Source organism: Choloepus didactylus, chromosome 10 (assembly GCF_015220235.1).
Source record: "Choloepus didactylus isolate mChoDid1 chromosome 10, mChoDid1.pri, whole genome shotgun sequence".
NCBI lineage: Eukaryota > Metazoa > Chordata > Mammalia > Pilosa > Megalonychidae > Choloepus > Choloepus didactylus.
Genome location: NC_051316.1, coordinates 114,351,842 through 114,373,292, shown reverse-complemented (window position 1 = coordinate 114,373,292; position 21,451 = coordinate 114,351,842). Strand labels below are relative to the sequence as shown.

The 21,451-nt window shown below is 47.1% G+C and overlaps 1 protein-coding gene across 2 annotated transcripts in view; it reads right to left on the bottom strand.

Moving 5' to 3' along the window:
• The window catches only part of ELP1 (elongator acetyltransferase complex subunit 1), a 100,083-nt gene that overhangs the window by 43,519 nt on the left and 35,113 nt on the right, over positions 1-21,451 (bottom strand). For both annotated transcript variants that reach the window (XM_037797105.1, XM_037797104.1), the window contains 7 exons: positions 19,042-19,212; positions 14,529-14,628; positions 12,593-12,775; positions 11,203-11,309; positions 10,784-10,887; positions 9,494-9,547; positions 9,293-9,398 (listed from right to left, as the gene is read on the bottom strand). In XM_037797105.1, the coding sequence (XP_037653033.1) occupies positions 9,293-9,398; positions 9,494-9,547; positions 10,784-10,887; positions 11,203-11,309; positions 12,593-12,775; positions 14,529-14,628; positions 19,042-19,212 (825 nt within the window). The remainder of the gene's footprint in view (positions 1-9,292; positions 9,399-9,493; positions 9,548-10,783; positions 10,888-11,202; positions 11,310-12,592; positions 12,776-14,528; positions 14,629-19,041; positions 19,213-21,451) is intronic.

The following is a 21,451-nucleotide window of genomic DNA, read 5'->3' as shown; positions in this document are numbered from 1 at the left end:
CTTCTCCTCGCCTGCAAGGTAAGGGCCGTCTCTCCCTCGCCGCCCTGCGGAGCCGCCTCTCCCTCGCCGCTCCACGTCTGGAGCCGCCTCTCCCTCGCCGCTCCGCGCCCGGGCCGCTCCTCCCTTCCCATATTAACCCGGCTATTCCCCCGACTACCTTTCGTCCTCTCTTCCTATGTCCCCCATTCCTCCTGACACTCTTCCTCCAGTAGCTCTCCCTCTTCCCCTCCATTACTTTGCTGTAGTCCTTTGTGTCTTTGTTTCTTTGTTTGGCGCCGTGTGCCTCTTTGCAACCGCCCCCCCAGACTGCTCCAAAATGGCGAACTTCCTCCTTCTTCTTCTACTGAGGGGAGGAAGTGCTCTAGTGATGACGTCAGCCCTAAGCCAGGCGGAAACCGCATGCGCTTTACCCCGCCCTTTCACAGGGTGGAGCTAGTCCGCCATCTTATGCCTTAGGCCCCGCCCTTTCACAGGGCGGAGCTAGTCCACCATCTTATGCCTTAGGCCCCGCCCTTTCATAGGGCGGAGTTAGTCCGCCATCTTATGCCTTAGGCCCCGCCCTTTCACAGGGTGGAGCTAGTCCGCCATCTTATGCCTTAGGCCCCGCCCTTTCACAGGGCAGAGTTAGTCCGCCATCTTATGCCTTAGACCCCGCCCTTTCACAGGGCAGAGCTAGTCCGCCATCTTGTGTCTTAGCCACGCCTACCGCGCCGCCATCTTGCAACGCTTGGGGCCTCCCACTTCCACCTCCCCCTTCGACAAGCTCCCCCTCGGAGCCGCTGCCGGCAGCTGCCGCCGCCCCTCCCACCCTGCCGACTAACAACCCCTGGCTGCCTTCTACACCTCAAGGCAACCCTTAGGACAGCGCTGCCCCTGCCCCCACTCCCGTGCCAGGCCCTCTGCTTTGGGTGCACCCTGCTAAAAGCCAGCTTAGGAAAATTTGCCCCGCAGTGTGGCTCTGAATCAGCCTAGCTTCAGATCTAGTCACCCTGGCTGTTCATGTATTTGGAGAGCCGCCGGAAAAAATTGTTTGGCCCCTGGACGCAGGCCAAACCCGCCTGCTTATACGTGACATGCAAATCCTCTTAGAAGGATTTCAGGGGGAATTCAGCTGCCACTATCCTAGCCATCGACTGTTACAGGGGCTCGCCAAGCTTCCCTTCCGCAGCCCCTTCCATCCTTTCCCCTCCTCTGCACCCATCCCGGGTGCCACTACTGTCTTCACTGACGCCTCCAAAACCCGTTTCGCCTTCCTCTCTTATTCCCAGGACCACCCGGAACCCCGCCTATTCAGTTATGTCAACCTTCATTCAGTCCAAGTGGGGGAAATTCTGGCGGTGTCATACGCGCTAAACACCCACTGTAACCACCCAGTAAACATTTTCACAGACAGCCTCTACACGTATCAGGTCTGCCGAGTCCTCGCGTTTTCCACCTTTTTCCCGGGAGACTCGGCCATTGATAAAGCACTTTCTAACCTCAGAAGCATCCTGGAGCATCGACAGGATCCTTGGATCATTAGCCACATTCGTAGTCACTCAGGCCTTCCGGGGCCCCTGGCTAATGGCAATAGTATAGTAGACCAAGCGGTCTCAGCTCAGAATACCCAAGCTATGCTAACCCACACGGCAGCCCCTCCGGGGGATGCTGTTAACCAGGCCAAGTTATTGCATTCCAGGTTTCACTTTTCGGCTACGTCGTTACATCATTTATGTGGCCTCCCCCTAGACACCTGTAAACATCTTGTCCGCAATTGCGCAACTTGTGCGCCCTTTGCGCCGCTTGGCCCCCTGCAACCTCAGGGAGTCAACCCACGAGGCCTAAAACCCAATTCTAGATGGCAAATGGGTGTAACTCACGTTCTGTCCTTTGGACGCCTCAAATATGTGCATGTAATAATTGACACCTTCTCGGCCATGTGTTATGCAGTCCCCCTTGCCGGGGAAACGGCCAAACACTGTATCAAGGCCCTAAGACAAGGAATTCTCTTCATGGGAGTTCCCTGGGACCTAAAAACAGACAATGGGCCTGCCTATCGCAGTGCCTCCTTTGCGGCCTTCCTTCAGTTATATAACATCACCCATCATTTCGGCATCCCCTATAATCCTCAGGGTCAAGCCATTGTGGAAGCCGTCCATCGCCGCTTAAAAACACAAACTGAAAAAGAAAGGGCAATGCTCCCCCAGGCAACTCCAGGGGACCTTATCATAGCAGCCCTTATTCACCTTAATCTACTCACATTCAATAAGGATGGGCTTTCACCCCTACATAAACATTGGGGGCCCTCGTATAGGCCCACCCAGGCCCCGATGGTTTACTGGAAGGACCCAGAGAATAATGCCTGGAAGGGTCCCTCCCCACTCCTCGCCCAGGGGCGTGGGTTTGCTTGTGTTTTCCCAGATGATGCAGCACAACCAATCTGGATCCCAGGAAGGGCAATCCGGCCCGCCACCAGCAACCATGCGTCTAACGAGACGAGAACACCGTCGTCTCTGCAACCTGGTGCACCAGATGACAACAGTACACCTGGGCCTGGACCCCAGTCCGAGTGAATTCCTCCAACCCCAATCTTACCTCCTCTTGTTGGCTTTGCCTCTCCACCTCCTTCCCCCTGTATGAGCCAGTTGCCTCCAACCTCTCCTTTTCAGAAAACACAGAGGACAGCCCCTCGGAATGCAATTGGAATACCTCTGCCGTCCCCCTAACCTTTCATTCAGTCTCCTTTACAGGAAAGTGCATCCGCCCTCGCTCAAGTAACTCTCCCAACCTCACAGCTTGTGCCAACTACTCATCTCCCAGCAGCTCTGCCAAATTTCTTATTCCTCACAACTCCTCCCAATGGCTCTGCTCCTCTACAGGACTTACCCCCTGCCTTAACGTGCAAACCATCAATATAACTAAAGAAACTTGCCTCCTAATTGTCCTTATCCCTAGGGTCCTATACCACAGCGAGGAAGACTTCTTCCTCCGCCTGGAAAGAACTGCAGCTCCTGCCCCTCTGCAAAAGCGAGAGCCCATCACCGCCCTCACAACTGCCTCCCTCCTAGGTCTTGCAGGCGCTGGCACCGGAATCGCTGCGTTAGCCAGTCAAGGTTCCGCCCTAACTCACCTCCGGGTGGCTGTTGACGAGGACATTCGTCACCTACAAAACGCTATTTCCCATCTTAAAAATTCTGTCAATTCCCTCTCTGAGGTCGTGCTCCAAAACCGCCGAGGTCTCGACCTTCTTCTCCTCAAAGAAGGAGGCCTTTGCGCCGCTCTAAGAGAAGAATGCTGTGTCTATGCCAATTCCACAAGTCTCGCCGAAGACAGCCTAAAGAAAGTCCGAGAGGGACTAGAACAGCGCAAAAGGGACCGTGAAGCTGCCAACTATTGGTCCCACATCTTTACCCCCCCTCCTCCCTTACCTCCTCCCCCTCTTAGGCCCCCTACTAATAATTATTCTAGCTCTCACCCTAGGACCCTGGGTTATCCGCAGACTTCGCCAACTTGCTAAAAGCCAGGCCAATACCAATGCTGTCCTCTCATCATTTGTGCAAGTCCAGTATCAACAACTTGCCTCCACTGAAGAAGCTAACCCTCCTCAGCGTCGCCACCCTCGTCCATCCCGCAAGCAGCAAGGCCCCTGTCGAGCGCCCGGGCGCCACACCAACGCCGAGCTCCAGCCTCGCTGAGCCACCGTCAACCCCTTTTCCCCTCCCCGGCCTCCCCCTTCCCTCATCCCTTAGCGGACCTCTCCGGTAAGCTTCTTCCTTCAATTAGAAAAGAAGGGGGAAATGCAGGACACTGATTACGTGCTTCAACTTGGCGGGCCTGGGCCAGGGGACCGGATCCGCCCCTGGGGAGGGTGGTGGGCACGGGCGACAGCGCCCTCCACAGCCCCCCAGGCCTGGGAAAGTGAGGCCGGAGGCAGGCCCCATTTCCTCACCCAAAATACCACCGTTAGGGGAGGCTTGCCGGAGGGAACTGCCTTTTCCCCACCCCCTTATCTTGCCCGGACACTCCCCGTTGCCAGTGCAACTCCCATCACCACCAGTGTGCATACATTGTTGCCAGACACCGTTGCCAGAGCAACTCCCGCCCCTTTTCAAACAACCTCCGTGCTCTCTTAGAACCAATCCTAACCTCCGCACCCTCTCAGAACCAATCCTATCCTTTATCCCCTCAGCATTGACTTGTAACAACCCCCGCCCTCTATGCCAGCCTATATAACCTGTGCTCACCCCTAATAAACTCTCTTGGCTTCTTCACCCTCAAAGAACCGTGTCCTGCCTGTTCCTTCTCGCCGCCCTCCACACCTTGCACGCCTCCGCCGGGGACCGGGCCCAGTCCCCCGCCTCGCCCTCGCCTCCGGGAAAGAGCCCCCGCCGCCGGTACCCTCCGAGCAACGCCGAGAGCCGAGGGTTCAGCAACCGGCCGCCCCCCCCCCCCCCCAGATAAATCAACTGCGACCGCAACTGGCGCCCAACGTGGGGCCGGTCCTCTCCACGCAGCGGTCCAGTAAACCACCCGCTCGCCCGGACGCCTCTCCACCTCCCCTTCTCCTCGCCTGCAAGGTAAGGGCCGTCTCTCCCTCGCCGCCCTGCGGAGCCGCCTCTCCCTCGCCGCTCCACGTCTGGAGCCGCCTCTCCCTCGCCGCTCCGCGCCCGGGCCGCTCCTCCCTTCCCATATTAACCCGGCTATTCCCCCGACTACCTTTCGTCCTCTCTTCCTATGTCCCCCATTCCTCCTGACACTCTTCCTCCAGTAGCTCTCCCTCTTCCCCTCCATTACTTTGCTGTAGTCCTTTGTGTCTTTGTTTCTTTGTTTGGCGCCGTGTGCCTCTTTGCAACCGCCCCCCCAGACTGCTCCAAAATGGCGAACTTCCTCCTTCTTCTTCTACTGAGGGGAGGAAGTGCTCTAGTGATGACGTCAGCCCTAAGCCAGGCGGAAACCGCATGCGCTTTACCCCGCCCTTTCACAGGGTGGAGCTAGTCCGCCATCTTATGCCTTAGGCCCCGCCCTTTCACAGGGCGGAGCTAGTCCACCATCTTATGCCTTAGGCCCCGCCCTTTCATAGGGCGGAGTTAGTCCGCCATCTTATGCCTTAGGCCCCCGCCCTTTCACAGGGTGGAGCTAGTCCGCCATCTTATGCCTTAGGCCCCGCCCTTTCACAGGGCAGAGTTAGTCCGCCATCTTATGCCTTAGACCCCCGCCCTTTCACAGGGCAGAGCTAGTCCGCCATCTTGTGTCTTAGCCACGCCTACCGCGCCGCCATCTTGCAACGCTTGGGGCCTCCCACTTCCACCTCCCCCTTCGACAAGCTCCCCCTCGGAGCCGCTGCCGGCAGCTGCCGCCGCCCCTCCCACCCTGCCGACTAACAACCCCTGGCTGCCTTCTACACCTCAAGGCAACCCTTAGGACAGCGCTGCCCCTGCCCCCACTCCCGTGCCAGGCCCTCTGCTTTGGGTGCACCCTGCTAAAAGCCAGCTTAGGAAAATTTGCCCCGCAGTGTGGCTCTGAATCAGCCTAGCTTCAGATCTAGTCACCCTGGCTGTTCATGTATTTGGAGAGCCGCCGGAAAAAATTGTTTGGCCCCTGGACGCAGGCCAAACCCGCCTGCTTATACGTGACATGCAAATCCTCTTAGAAGGATTTCAGGGGGAATTCAGCTGCCACTATCCTAGCCATCGACTGTTACAGGGGCTCGCCAAGCTTCCCTTCCGCAGCCCCTTCCATCCTTTCCCCTCCTCTGCACCCATCCCGGGTGCCACTACTGTCTTCACTGACGCCTCCAAAACCCGTTTCGCCTTCCTCTCTTATTCCCAGGACCACCCGGAACCCCGCCTATTCAGTTATGTCAACCTTCATTCAGTCCAAGTGGGGGAAATTCTGGCGGTGTCATACGCGCTAAACACCCCACTGTAACCACCCAGTAAACATTTTCACAGACAGCCTCTACACGTATCAGGTCTGCCGAGTCCTCGCGTTTTCCACCTTTTTCCCGGGAGACTCGGCCATTGATAAAGCACTTTCTAACCTCAGAAGCATCCTGGAGCATCGACAGGATCCTTGGATCATTAGCCACATTCGTAGTCACTCAGGCCTTCCGGGGCCCCTGGCTAATGGCAATAGTATAGTAGACCAAGCGGTCTCAGCTCAGAATACCCAAGCTATGCTAACCCACACGGCAGCCCCTCCGGGGGATGCTGTTAACCAGGCCAAGTTATTGCATTCCAGGTTTCACTTTTCGGCTACGTCGTTACATCATTTATGTGGCCTCCCCCTAGACACCTGTAAACATCTTGTCCGCAATTGCGCAACTTGTGCGCCCTTTGCGCCGCTTGGCCCCCTGCAACCTCAGGGAGTCAACCCACGAGGCCTAAAACCCAATTCTAGATGGCAAATGGGTGTAACTCACGTTCTGTCCTTTGGACGCCTCAAATATGTGCATGTAATAATTGACACCTTCTCGGCCATGTGTTATGCAGTCCCCCTTGCCGGGGGAAACGGCCAAACACTGTATCAAGGCCCTAAGACAAGGAATTCTCTTCATGGGAGTTCCCTGGGACCTAAAAACAGACAATGGGCCTGCCTATCGCAGTGCCTCCTTTGCGGCCTTCCTTCAGTTATATAACATCACCCATCATTTCGGCATCCCCTATAATCCTCAGGGTCAAGCCATTGTGGAAGCCGTCCATCGCCGCTTAAAAACACAAACTGAAAAAGAAAGGGCAATGCTCCCCCAGGCAACTCCAGGGGACCTTATCATAGCAGCCCTTATTCACCTTAATCTACTCACATTCAATAAGGATGGGCTTTCACCCCTACATAAACATTGGGGGCCCTCGTATAGGCCCACCCAGGCCCCGATGGTTTACTGGAAGGACCCAGAGAATAATGCCTGGAAGGGTCCCTCCCCACTCCTCGCCCAGGGGCATGGGTTTGCTTGTGTTTTCCCAGATGATGCAGCACAACCAATCTGGATCCCAGGAAGGGCAATCCGGCCCGCCACCAGCAACCATGCGTCTAACGAGACGAGAACACCGTCGTCTCTGCAACCTGGTGCACCAGATGACAACAGTACACCTGGGCCTGGACCCCAGTCCGAGTGAATTCCTCCAACCCCAATCTTACCTCCTCTTGTTGGCTTTGCCTCTCCACCTCCTTCCCCCTGTATGAGCCAGTTGCCTCCAACCTCTCCTTTTCAGAAAACACAGAGGACAGCCCCTCGGAATGCAATTGGAATACCTCTGCCGTCCCCCTAACCTTTCATTCAGTCTCCTTTACAGGAAAGTGCATCCGCCCCTCGCTCAAGTAACTCTCCCAACCTCACAGCTTGTGCCAACTACTCATCTCCCAGCAGCTCTGCCAAATTTCTTATTCCTCACAACTCCTCCCAATGGCTCTGCTCCTCTACAGGACTTACCCCCTGCCTTAACGTGCAAACCATCAATATAACTAAAGAAACTTGCCTCCTAATTGTCCTTATCCCTAGGGTCCTATACCACAGCGAGGAAGACTTCTTCCTCCGCCTGGAAAGAACTGCAGCTCCTGCCCCTCTGCAAAAGCGAGAGCCCATCACCCGCCCTCACAACTGCCTCCCTCCTAGGTCTTGCAGGCGCTGGCACCGGAATCGCTGCGTTAGCCAGTCAAGGTTCCGCCCTAACTCACCTCCGGGTGGCTGTTGACGAGGACATTCGTCACCTACAAAACGCTATTTCCCATCTTAAAAATTCTGTCAATTCCCTCTCTGAGGTCGTGCTCCAAAACCGCCGAGGTCTCGACCTTCTTCTCCTCAAAGAAGGAGGCCTTTGCGCCGCTCTAAGAGAAGAATGCTGTGTCTATGCCAATTCCACAAGTCTCGCCGAAGACAGCCTAAAGAAAGTCCGAGAGGGACTAGAACAGCGCAAAAGGGACCGTGAAGCTGCCAACTATTGGTCCCACATCTTTACCCCCCCCTCCTCCCTTACCTCCTCCCCCTCTTAGGCCCCCTACTAATAATTATTCTAGCTCTCACCCTAGGACCCTGGGTTATCCGCAGACTTCGCCAACTTGCTAAAAGCCAGGCCAATACCAATGCTGTCCTCTCATCATTTGTGCAAGTCCAGTATCAACAACTTGCCTCCACTGAAGAAGCTAACCCTCCTCAGCGTCGCCACCCTCGTCCATCCCGCAAGCAGCAAGGCCCCTGTCGAGCGCCCGGGCGCCACACCAACGCCGAGCTCCAGCCTCGCTGAGCCACCGTCAACCCCTTTTCCCCTCCCCGGCCCTCCCCCTTCCCTCATCCCTTAGCGGACCTCTCCGGTAAGCTTCTTCCTTCAATTAGAAAAGAAGGGGGAAATGCAGGACACTGATTACGTGCTTCAACTTGGCGGGCCTGGGCCAGGGGACCGGATCCGCCCCTGGGGAGGGTGGTGGGCACGGGCGACAGCGCCCTCCACAGCCCCCCAGGCCTGGGAAAGTGAGGCCGGAGGCAGGCCCCATTTCCTCACCCAAAATACCACCGTTAGGGGAGGCTTGCCGGAGGGAACTGCCTTTTCCCCACCCCCTTATCTTGCCCGGACACTCCCCGTTGCCAGTGCAACTCCCATCACCACCAGTGTGCATACATTGTTGCCAGACACCGTTGCCAGAGCAACTCCCGCCCCTTTTCAAACAACCTCCGTGCTCTCTTAGAACCAATCCTAACCTCCGCACCCTCTCAGAACCAATCCTATCCTTTATCCCCTCAGCATTGACTTGTAACAACCCCCGCCCTCTATGCCAGCCTATATAACCTGTGCTCACCCCTAATAAACTCTCTTGGCTTCTTCACCCTCAAAGAACCGTGTCCTGCCTGTTCCTTCTCGCCGCCCTCCACACCTTGCACGCCTCCGCCGGGGACCGGGCCCAGTCCCCCGCCTCGCCCTCGCCTCCGGGAAAGAGCCCCCGCCGCCGGTACCCTCCGAGCAACGCCGAGAGCCGAGGGTTCAGCAACCGGCCGCCCCCCCCCCCCCCAGATAAATCAACTGCGACCGCACAATATTACATTAGTTATATAAGAAATTTGCCTGAAATTTTTTGTTTAGCTTTAGAACATGCTGCTTAACCTCCTTTCCTGGAAGTCTGCACTATACGGCATAAAATGATTTAACTAAGATATTATATTGAGATTAGGGGCTAAGTAAATGAAATCCAATTGCTTTTCCCAGTTCTAGAACTCCATCAGAAAAAGCTAAAGTATGTAAGAGGACTTAAAAGTTATCAATATTCTAATGGACAAAACAAATTAGAAGAGGGACTATTTCCATTTTATACACTAAAAACTTACTGTTAACGGATGCATCCCTCAGGTACAAACACTGGCAGGTGTGAGAATGGGTTGTCAACAATAAAAACTCATCATATACTGCAAATGATGTGATATTTGATGCAACCTGCAACAAGGCAAGGTAAGTAAGGGAGGAAATTAGCAATATTACTTAGAGGAAGCAGGGTTAAAAGGATTCAGTACCAAAGCAAGCTCTGATACCTCAGTGTCATTGATGAAAAAGCGACACCTCTCAGTCAGACCAAGGACATACTCCTATAAAGAAATAAAATTGGAATTACAAACAATTCTAAATCAAACTAGTTAAAACTTAACTTTTCTATAATTAGTTCTACTGTCCTGCCATCTAGACCCTTGTAATTGGGATGGAATCTAGACACCTAAGATGTAGTTGGTCCCGTGCAAAATGGATACCATCCAATCCATCAGCAAGCCCTGTCATTTCTATCTCCCACATGAATCAAATACATTCTGGACATCCCCTTTCCCACCCTCACGGTCTCCACTTCGACAGCTTCTTCATTGGTGCCCCTGTTCCAGTCATGGCCCACTCCAACCAGGGCAGCAACTGGGTAGCCATAATCACCTTTCAAACCACCCTGCAGGTCACATTACTCTCCCGATTGAAAAATTGCCAGTAACTTTCATTTCTTTGTAAAAAAAAAATAATAATAATAAAAATCCAAACCACTTACTATGCCCTGTCCCTGACTCTTTCCAGTTCCCTGAATAAGTTGAGCTCTTTCAAATTCAAGGTGTTTGCAGTTCCTTTTTCCTAAAGCACTCATCCTTCTTCAGGAATAGATACTTCTCTTGCTTCTCATCTTAACAGACATCACCACCTTAAACAGGCCTCTCCAGACCACCATAAGAAGTCTCCCCATAACTACTACCCTCTAATCACCCCCAAACACCTCATTATTCACTGCCATGACTCCCTGTTCAGTTCCTTCACTCTCGTATCATAGGGGATCATTATACCTACATTGATAGAGTCTAAGTTCCAGAAAAACAAGGATCATGTCAGTTGTTTTATGTCTTGTAGCCTCTGTATTCTATTACGTGCCACAATTTCAGGCATTCTAATATTTGCTGAATGACAATCTAGTGAGTAGCATTTTTGAGATTATATTTTTGTTGTCATCAAAAGTATTCCATAAAACTAAGAATTTTCTGTAAAACTGGGGTTAAGAGTTTGAAATTTTTGTGTTTCTATTTTCGAATTTGTACCTCCTCCAGGCAATCTCAATCACATAATTGATCTCATTTAGTCTTCTTCCAGGCCCTGAGAGACAGGTATCGATTTTCCCATTTTACAGGAAATAAATTTCATCATTTTATAGATGAAGAGATAACTCCTCAATGTCACCCTGGAATCTGGTGGAGAGCTGGGGTCCTGACCCAGGTTCACCTTCAAAGCCCTTGCCCTTTCTACCTAGCCCCTAGCTGACTGCTTTAAGTGGTGAAGTTTCCTATCCTGTGTTCACTTACCTCTCCACCAATCATGGCCAATTCAATCTGTGTGCATGGGTAAGGAAACTGGATGGGTGAGCCACCAGGGTTCTTCCATGGTGCAGCAGCCAGAGAGGGTGACTCTGCAGGATTGACAGATCTGGTTTACAAGGAGCTGGTCTGCCCTTGTAAAGAATACTTAACAGCAATACTTGCTAAAAATACCTAACATGCAACTGGATCAATACCAAATGTAATCTGGAAACTCACTAGGGTACTCCAGTTCATTACAAGAAAAGACAGAAGAAGCAGGACACACCTATAATTCCACTCTAGAGCTTACGGTCTTCTAGGGTAGTTAAAAGATTTACAGTCATGACAAGATAAAAGTTCCTATTCTCAAGAATTAAACATCTGTATAAGTAAAAAACATGCTTCTCTAACACTTTGATACTCACCCCAAAAGTACTTAAGAATCTGGCCATCAGCCAGCTGCAATGCTACCGACTTGGTCTTAGAATTACAACAGAGACTGATTATGATCCCATCCACTGTTGCAGATGAGCTGACAAAAGGAACAATAAAGGAGGAGTAAATAGACCATTTTTCTCAAAAGTAGTGATTTTTACTTATTTTGCAAAACAGAAAAAGAAGCAGTTTGCCTTTGGTGCAGGACTGCCTAATTCAATATAATATATACAAATACATACATATGTACATATACATGCACCATATACATTAATACATACATACATATATACACAAACACATAGATAACTATTCCAAGCCCAAAGCCAGATAAATCAGTGACCTACCTGCCTGACACTATTTTCCACAAAGCTAATAGGTTAGTGTCTACATTACAAGGCCCTCACTTCTATTTTGGAAACAACTCACTATAATGCCTTCATTAGACGTGCAGAGTGCTTTGAGTACTACATGTATCTAGAACATACTCTCTGTCCAAATACATTCAAAATATCATGAAGCACTATAAATCAAAGATTGGGGGTGAATGACTGCATTGTAGTATGGGTTTATGTATACAGTAAGGAAAGGTTCCTAATTTTGCAACAAGGGTTTACAAAATATAAATCTGACCGGTAGAGCTTTAAATACAAAGGAATCTGGGGGTTAAAACCACTGTATGCCTAAGGTGTCAAGCCTTGACAGTGGAAACCTAGGGAATTCTGGGACCTGGCCAGAGAAAATGCTATCTACTGTATGAGAGAGCTTGCACTACAGAGAACAGCATTCCTTAATCTGAAGCCTGGTATGGGATGAAAATGTAGTCAGAAACCAGAACAAAAGCTCACATCCAGGAGGCAGTAAAATTTCAGCCAAGAAAAACAGAGGAGACTTTCTAGTACCAAATGAAGTCAAGAGCCAAATAGGATGTTACAGAAGAGGAAGGCAGATGAATCATTTTGAAGTCAGCCCATCAAAATGAAGATTTTGTATACATACTGAATTTCTTCCCATTGTATTAGTTCATGAGAATCAGCCACTCTAATTATCCTTGGTAGTTACAGAATCAATTTTAAGATCTAAAAGTTATACTGCCAGAATGTGTGCAAATGCTACACTGAAAACATTTTAACTTCTTAAAAATGTTTTCCCTCACTTATTGGTTTTTAGCCTATTGTTTACCACTCCTTGGTGCAATTTTAATCTCACATGACTCAAAACTAGACTGAACCCTCTTGCTAAGTGTGTCTAACAACAAAGCTACTGCTGCTCCTCAACCTTGCTCATTAGAAGCCAAAAAAAAGTCCTATGCTCATAGAAGACAAAAGCGTGATTCCATTTGCTTTTCACCATGCGGAATACAGGGAAGCCATGTGGTACCTGATACTGAGCTGTCCATGCTCTTCCCCCATCTCAGAAGGGACCATAGTCAAATGGCGAATGACAGACCGTGGGCTGGACGGACTGTGGCTTACGGCCAGGAACACGTCTTCCTGAATCCATGTGAGAAGGCTGAGGTGCAAGGGGTTTACTTTTTGATCGTCACTGTTCTCAAGATGAATTCTGTTTGAAATATTGAGGAATATCCAAGATATGAATACAACTTTTAAAGCACTGAAATTTTCCTGAATGAAAGCAACAGTGAACCACCTTGTATACAGTCAGCTTCATTATCTGGAGGAGCAAAACCTGAAATGATGACAAACACTAGAAATTCCAAAAATAATGTATATGTGGCTTAACAGTGTGATTTTATATTTATTTAAGATTAAGTTTCTCATACTCTGAGAGTATGGGAGTTTGAAGAGAACATTTCAGGGCACTGACTACATGCAAAAATTACCTGCCTCAGACGCTACACTAATTAACCCCAGAGCCTCTTCACTGTCAAAACCCACCAGTATTCAAACCAGACTCTCACAGAGATTTGGACTCAGCAGAATGGATCCTTTCCTAAGCACCTCACATCAAAAACAGTAATTTGCTTGAGAGAGAGAGTTTCCCTGCCTCTAATGCCTCCTTTCTGTAGCATCTACACACCTATCAGGACACTATGGAGCCCAGAATGGCTACTTCCTACCTTTAAGATAAGATGTAACATCCTCCGCTCATGCAGAAGTTCAGTCACTATCCTCATCATCCTACTGAACCAGCTCACTCCAACTCAGTTTCTCCATCCATTCAATCCAGCATCTTCTCCCCAGGCAGAATCATTCCCAACTCTGGTTTCACTGATACTCTTTCCTCTACACACCCAACATTCCCAATTCTTCTCTGCTAATCCTAAATCCATCCCTTCTTCAAGAACCAGGGTAAGTGTTCACCTCCTTCATGAAACCTTCACTGAATGTCTTGGAGTTGTCTTTCTCCCACTTTTTTTTTTTTTTTTTTAATTAAAGTGTATTCTAATCTGCCTCACACTTTCTAGTTTGCCCTGCAGCTCTGTTCTCTAGTGGTTTCAAGTCTATGAAATAAAATAATGCATGCCAAATGTTCTTTTCATACATAGGTTGGATACTTACATGTTTATGTATATGTATATGCATAAGCATTTATTAAATATATATAAGAAACATTTTATTTGTTAAATTCAGTCATTTGTAATTTAGGAATTACAGGATATAGAGCAGTGCAGTAATTAAGAACACAGTCTCCATCCTCTAGTTACCACAGCCTTGGACAAGTTACTTAACTTCGACACTTTGTTTTCCCATTTTTAATAAGCACACAATAAGTGATTCTTTTAAAAACCATTTTATCCCAGAAATGGCATTACAATCGATAGTTTGGCTTCTGGGTCATTTTGCAAATGCCTATAGTATACCTGAAGTATTCAATACACCCAATTGTTAAACTATTGTTCCAATGGCAAAATTCATTCTGATTTCCAGCCTAGCACCCTCAAAACACAGCATGCAGAAGTTCTGGACTTTGGGATGGGGCAACGACAGAAGCAATGTTAAGTCATCCATATGTTAACAACCTATACGTCTTCATCTCTGTAAGAGAAGGTACCTCTGCCCTACCATCTCCATCTCCATCCCGCCATGTGATTTTCCCTGGAGAACGAAGCACTATTGTGGGAGTGGGCTCTAGACTGGCTTATGACTTGTGCTCCCCTGCCACCCATAAGGGTATGTGGCTGTTAGTTATACAAGATGACTGGCTTCCCCAACCTGGCTGAAAAATAGGGCCTGGCTGTCGTGCCTACTTCTCCGTTCTACTCAGCAGCAGGCACGAGATAATAACAGCTGGCTGAACTTAGGAACAAGCGTCTTCTGTTCCCAGAGATCCAAGATGACCAAGAATAACCTACTTGTATCTCTTTTCCAGATGAGGCAATCTAAGAGGAACTTTAAATCCACTTCCACCCACAGCTCCCAGTTTCACTGTAGGGTCCGCAAGTGGACTATCACCTAAAAAACAAAAGTGCAATATTATCATAGTAAACTACAAACAATTCTCCTTAATACTAAGGGCAAAGGTTCTTGGAACTAATGGTTACTAGAAGGAAAACCACTTTACAAATTAAGCAATCTTGAAAATAACATATCTCATCCTCTTTTTTAAGTTTCCATCTACCTTTCGGTCTTAAACCTGCTTCTCCCTTGACACTACACCAGTCACGTTTCTCACCAATAAAGCAAGACTAGGTGGAGTGGCTGCCCTCTCAGCCCAGGGCTACTTCCTCCCATTGCCCGACTACTGTCTCTTAACAGCTTGCATCCTCTCAAGTCCCCAGCACTCCCTTAAAAGACTCTCTCTCTCTATTCTTGATCTGGTTTATTCACTGCATATGGTCAATGAAATCTTCTATACCAGAACACAGCACTCCTCAGCTCAAAAGCATTGAAGGGCTTTCTGTCTCGGAGGAAAAGCTAACATTTTCCCACGGCCTTCAAGGCCAAGTGTGAGCTGCAGCCTCTCATCTCCAAGACCCCAACTCCCACCACCCTCACCTCCTTGCTATTTCCTAAACACAATGGGCACCTTTGCAGTTGCACTTTACTCCTCCTCGAATGTTCTCACCCCAGATATCCGCACAGCTCCTTCTAGAATTCCTACCAGGTCTCTGCTTAAATATCACCTTACACAGAGGCCTTCTCTGGCCACCCAAAATACAAAAGCCATCATCCCCTAGCAGCCCCCTCCCTGCCTTCTGGTCTCCCTCTACCCCATCTTGCTTTATTTCTCTCCACAGTACTTAGCAACTGAGGTATTATATTCTTATTTACTATCTCTCTCACCAACTAGAATATAAATTCCACAAAGGCAAGGGCTAGAAAAAAGCCTGGCATACAATAATCAATAAAAATTGAGAAGGAAAAGGGAATGATACTCAGGACATATCAAATGCCACCTTTGAAAACTATGGCATCTATTTTGTGTTTTTATATTAAGACTCTATTGATCCTTCATTTAACACTTAACAGGAATGTTTTAAAGATAAGATGAAGGAGCTTGTTACCCATTTTTTCTTTCACCTTCATACCCAAACTTTTTCTTTAACAGCTTTATTGAGATGTAATTCATATAACGTACAATTCACCCATTTAATCTGTACAATTCAGTGGTTTTTAATATATTCACAGACATGTGCAAAGCATCATCATAGTCAACTTTAGAACATCTTCATTTCAAAAAGAAACTCCATACCATTTACTACCACCCCCTATCTCCTAGTATTCTTCCCAGCCCTAAGCAACTACTAATCTCCTTTCTGTCTTCAGATGTCTTTGGCATATAATTTGTCCCCACCCTACTCAGATGTCCACCACTTACTACTTACAAAAGCTCTTTTCTCTTTGGCTCAGGTGCTGAGTCTCTGGCAGTGCTCTGACCTGTTCCACTCTGAGATCTCAAACCTGAATACTGTTTGACCTCATCCTACAACCTTTCCTCTTATCACTCCTCTTGACTTCATAACATTTTTATTCTTCAACCTTCACTTGACTCCAGGTACAACCTGGAAGCCAGCGCTGGCCATTTCTACACTAGCACTCCTGAACCTCTCACCAACATCCCTTCTTCCTGTGATCACCAGGCCAGTGTCTGATGCTGGCATTCACTGCTTCCACTCCACATGTGCCACCCAGGCCAGGGCCATCACCTGAGACTGCTGATCTCCAAAACCTACGCTCTCATCATGACTCCCATAAACTTATGCCAGACTCTCTCTCATATCCAAACTCTCCACAATCTGCTCCTTGACTTCTCAAAGGCTTCCAGGTTCTGGGTTTGGATGACCTGTCTCCTCTTTCCATTTCTACAGCTACTGCCCTGGTTCAAGCCCATACCATCTCTTGCCTTCTCCTAACTGGTATCTCTGCCTCCAGGTGCCCCGGCCTACCCCACATACTGATGACTGGCCAATCTTCCAAAAACAGACCTTTGAACCTGTCCTATATATCACAGGGAGTTGTCAGTATCAAGTGTAGAGAGAGAGAAAAGCCACCAACAAGAAGCTACATCAACGGAACCCAGAAGGGAAGTGAGAGACCAGGAGACGCCACCATGTGCCTTGCCATGCAATGAGGATCACCAGCATCTATCCCTAGAACGCCACAGTCTTCAGAGAGAAAGTATTACCTTGAAAACACCTTGATTTGGTACCCTGATATCCAAGTCTTCCCAGCCCCAGTGGTCCCTGCTAGGAAAGATCTGAAATGCACGTTACCCACTCCTGCCACTAAACAACCAGAACTGCTATAGTGTATACATTTCAGAATCTGGGCTGATGATGCTTTCTCTTAGCCTCAAATACATAAATTAATAAATTCCCATTTTACAAAATGGGAAATCATTTCACGCTATTTCCTTATATAGCCTAGGAAATGAAAACCCTTGATTCCCCTCACTCTCCCTATTGGGCTGAGATGCTTGGACAAATCCTCCCAGCCCCAGTGGTCTGAAATGCAGGTTACCCACTCCTACCCCTAAACAATCAGAACTGCTATTGTGTATATATTTTCAGAATCTGGGCCGATGATGCTTTTGCTAATGCGTCCAAAAGTCACAAAGTTCTGGAGGTTGGTGCTCTCTTCTGAAGATTTCCCAATGGAGGGGCTGAATCTCAGAGGCTTTCTGTTGCAAAAGATTCTTAACTGTTGACTCAGTTTCTTGAACAGATAAAGGCTACTAAGATTATCTATTTCTCCTGGAATATGCAAATAACAGTCTCTTCAAGAAATGATAGTTGGAAAAGTGGATGTCTACATACAAAGAAACTGGAAGGTAACCTTTATCAGAAGACAAATCAAAAATTAACTCAGAATGGGCCATAAACATAAATATATGAGCTAAAATATAAAAATCTATAACAAGAAAACATGAAGGAAATTTCCATGATCTTAGATTTGCCAATTATTTAAAAATATAACATCAAAAGCAGAACCAACAAAACAAAAAGCAGGTAAAAAGGATTTCATGAAAATTAAAGTTCTGCACATCAAAGGACATTATCAAAAAGTGCAAAGACAACCACATAATCGGAGAAATTTGTTGAAAATTTTGAATCTGACAGATGTTTAATTTATCCAGGATATATATTTAAAAAAAAAAAAAAAAGAAAGAAATGTAGGGTGGCAAGGGCTTCTTCATAAGTGATGAAAATGTTCTAAAACTGATTGTAGTGATGATAGTTGGCGCAACTCTGAATATACTTAAAACCACTGAATTGTACACTTTAAATAGGTGAATGGTATAAATTCAATAAACTTGATTTTTATAAAAGCGAATGTTAGACAAAATACGCTGTACATTGTAAAGTGGCCCATAAATTCAAGTTAGCATCCTAAAGTAAGCACTGTGAAGTTTACTCTACCTCTGAATCTTTTTAATCTTCCAAAACCGGCAGTAAGACACTCAAAAAGAATATTTGGGTAATAGGAACAATCATTTGTTTACTTTTGATATTTCTGGTTGATGGAAAACCTACTTTAAAAAGTAGATAATTTTTGATTTTTCTGATTTGCCTTCATGATGAACACATTCAAGAGAAAAATGATTAAAAAAAAGTTTACGGAAGGTAGTAACATATTTACAGAGCACAAAACTAAAAGCCAGAGAAGCTGGTGATATATCCAAGTAGGATCACTGTACTTGGATTTAACAGCAAAGCTGATAGGAAAATTGTGAATTCCAATACTTATTAATCAATTTTGATTATTTTCTCTCAACAGCCATATAGGCTTTTTTGTGACAGAATTTAAAAGATATTTGAAAACAAGGATGCCAGCACCATCTGCCAAAATAATTTCTGACATGACCATAAAACTTATAAATAAAAACAAATGTCAGGTTATTCTAGTACACCAGGAAAACAACTAGGAATTGATAGCAAGGGGGATGGACAAGGATGACTGGGTTAGGAGGCAGAGCCCTTGGGTGAGGTCCTTGTCCATTCTTGCTCTATCACTAAGACCTCAAGCAATTCACAAATCCTCTGGTATTGTTACCTCATCTATAGAACAGGAACATTCCATGTCTGACATAGATCCCAGAAGGACTATGATGACCGAAGATTTGCGAAGAGTAAAACATGCTAAAGATGTAATAAGATACGATTTTCTGGGCTGAATATTACTCTTAAATAACTGACTCTTCAAGTTCAATAAAGCAAAAAGAATTACTCTTAAAAGCTAGAAGAGGATGAAAAGGAAAAAAAAACCCACAAGCCAATTAAATAAATATTATAATGATAGGAAGTCAATTATAAACTTCAAATTTAGTAGAAACACTAGAGCTAAGGCAATTCTGAACTATAACTGGCTTTTGTGTAGCAGTAAGGACCTGATTCAGAACATCTTGACAACAGCTTTTGGACATACCACATTTGTAAATGGAAATCTGGTTACTGGCATCCAGGAGAGCGAGGTCATTACTCTTTTCAGGGTGTGCAGAGAACATGACCTGATTCACAGGGTGGGGGAGGAGAAGTCGGTAGGTGCACATGGGAGGCGGGATCACAGTCTGCCGGAAGACTGTCACCAGTACCCTGTCTGCATGTGAAAGAAACCAAAGAAGGATTAGATACATGGATATTCAATTCATAAAATAAAACATTTATCTGAACAGCTCTGAACCACTAAGTAATAAAGGTGCTAGAAAATATACCACAATTCTCAGAAATAATTTTCAGTGTTTTTCTCACGAATAAGTTTAAAAAAAAAAAAGTGTGGGGGAAAGAGTAAGCATCAGGAGCTTTAACTGATACATCCAGCTACTGTCACCTCCAAGCCAGGGCATGCAGGTCTAAGATGGCAGCAGCTAAGTCAAGAAGGCCAAGAAGTCAGAGTTCCTGCTTTAAACCTGAGCTTGCAACCAAGCAAGAGTACACCAAGGGGATCAATACCTTCAAAATCCTTAAAGCACTTCCCTGCGTCTGGATTTGGAATATGGAAGATCTGATTAAGTTCTCTGCACAGAGCATATGATTCTAAATCCAGTGTTATAACCGCTACATAGAAAATGAATTAACACACTGGCTCACATTAAAATCTTAGAAACAAGGATTCCATCTTGTTTTCAGCAAAAAGTAAACTGACCACTTCTAACCCAATTAACCCATTCCCCCAAAATATTCCCAACTGAATTATAAAATAATTATAAAAGTTATAAAACCCAAAATTCCCATACTAGACAGACATTTGTAACTCAAATTAAACATATTGGGGAGGTATATGATTAGCAAATATTATTTCAGCAAAAAATACAAGCGGAGTGGCACCAAGGCCAAGGTTAATGTATGGGTGAGGGCAAAAAGACAAGGCCCATATGCCCAGTCCCCCAAGACTGCTGTTCCCTTCCTCTATGCCAGGGACCAGCACCCTAAATCCCTTTGAGGACCAGGCCAGTAAGAGTGTGAAGGCCACAGATACAGTACAGTACAGCAGGAAATTGGAGTGTTGGGGGGTTGGTTCTCAGGAGAGTGCATGCACCATCTAAGCGCATTCTCATTCAGTGAAAACCAAAACGAAAAACAAAACCCCACAAATAAATAAAAGCAGACCAAACACTACAACTCAACAACAAAAAGACAACCCAATTCAAAAATGGGCAAAGGACTTGAACAGATATTTCTCTAAAGAAGATATACAAATGATTGATCAGCACATGAAAAGATGCTCAACATTACTGGTCATCAGAGAAATGCAAATCAAAAAACACAATGAGAGATGTCATCAACATGGTGACTGAAGACATGCCCTGGGAAACTTGGCTAAGAATTAACCTATAAAAGGACAAATTCCACTTGCTTGGAACTCTGGTGAATGATCGAGATTGGAGAAGGACTCCAAAGATGCTGAATGGAAGAAAAAGAAAAGTAATGTCCAAGATCAGGGAGAGATATTCTTCCCAGAGCTGCCAGTCTGGACCCCTCCCTTACTCGGTCCTGGGCAGCTTGGGAGTTGCACAGAGGCAGCGCAGCCCAGGTCCCTCCTGCCACGGATGTAGACTACAGAGCCACTCACAGGAGGGAGTTAGAACCCCATGCATATCCAGGCATAGGCACCCAAGTCAGTAGAGACCCAGGGTGGAACACAAGCCTCTGTGGAGTGCCACGTACAAAAAGGGGGAAGAGAGAGAAAGTGAGAGAGAGAGAGAGAGGGAGGGAGGGAGGGAGGGAAGGAGACTGCAGCAGAACTGTGAGCAAGAGGTTCACACACTCAATCCAGTCTCTGTTTACTGGACCACCTAAATGCAAAATGGAGCTTCTGGACTGACCCACCTTTCTAGAGGTCATCAACGTGGTGACTGAAGACAGGCCCTGGGAAACTCTCCGAAGGGCATGTCTTCTAGATTGACTGCATCTGGGTCCCCGGGACAGGTTATACGAATGCGGAAGAAGCCAGAGGCAGAAAAGCCTCACAATAAAAAAAAGGGGGTGGGGCAGGGGGACTGAACTGCTGTAAGACAGGATGAAAAGCATAAGGAAAAGGGGGCATTGTGTGACAGAGAGAATTTAAACAAATCATTGGAGCTGGGGAGAAAGTTCTGCACAAAACAAACAAGAGATCAAGATTATTAGAGAAGGAACAGAGGAAAGGTAGCTTTCTTCTGGAGGTGAAACAATTGCACAAAAAGTGCAATCTTAAAAATTATGCTACATATCCAGGGCAAGATCTGAATTGACATTTTTCCAAAGAGGATATTATAAAATGGCTAAAAAGTAAATGAAAAGATGTTCAACATCACTATCTATTACGGAAATGCATAGCAAAACCACAGTGAGGTACT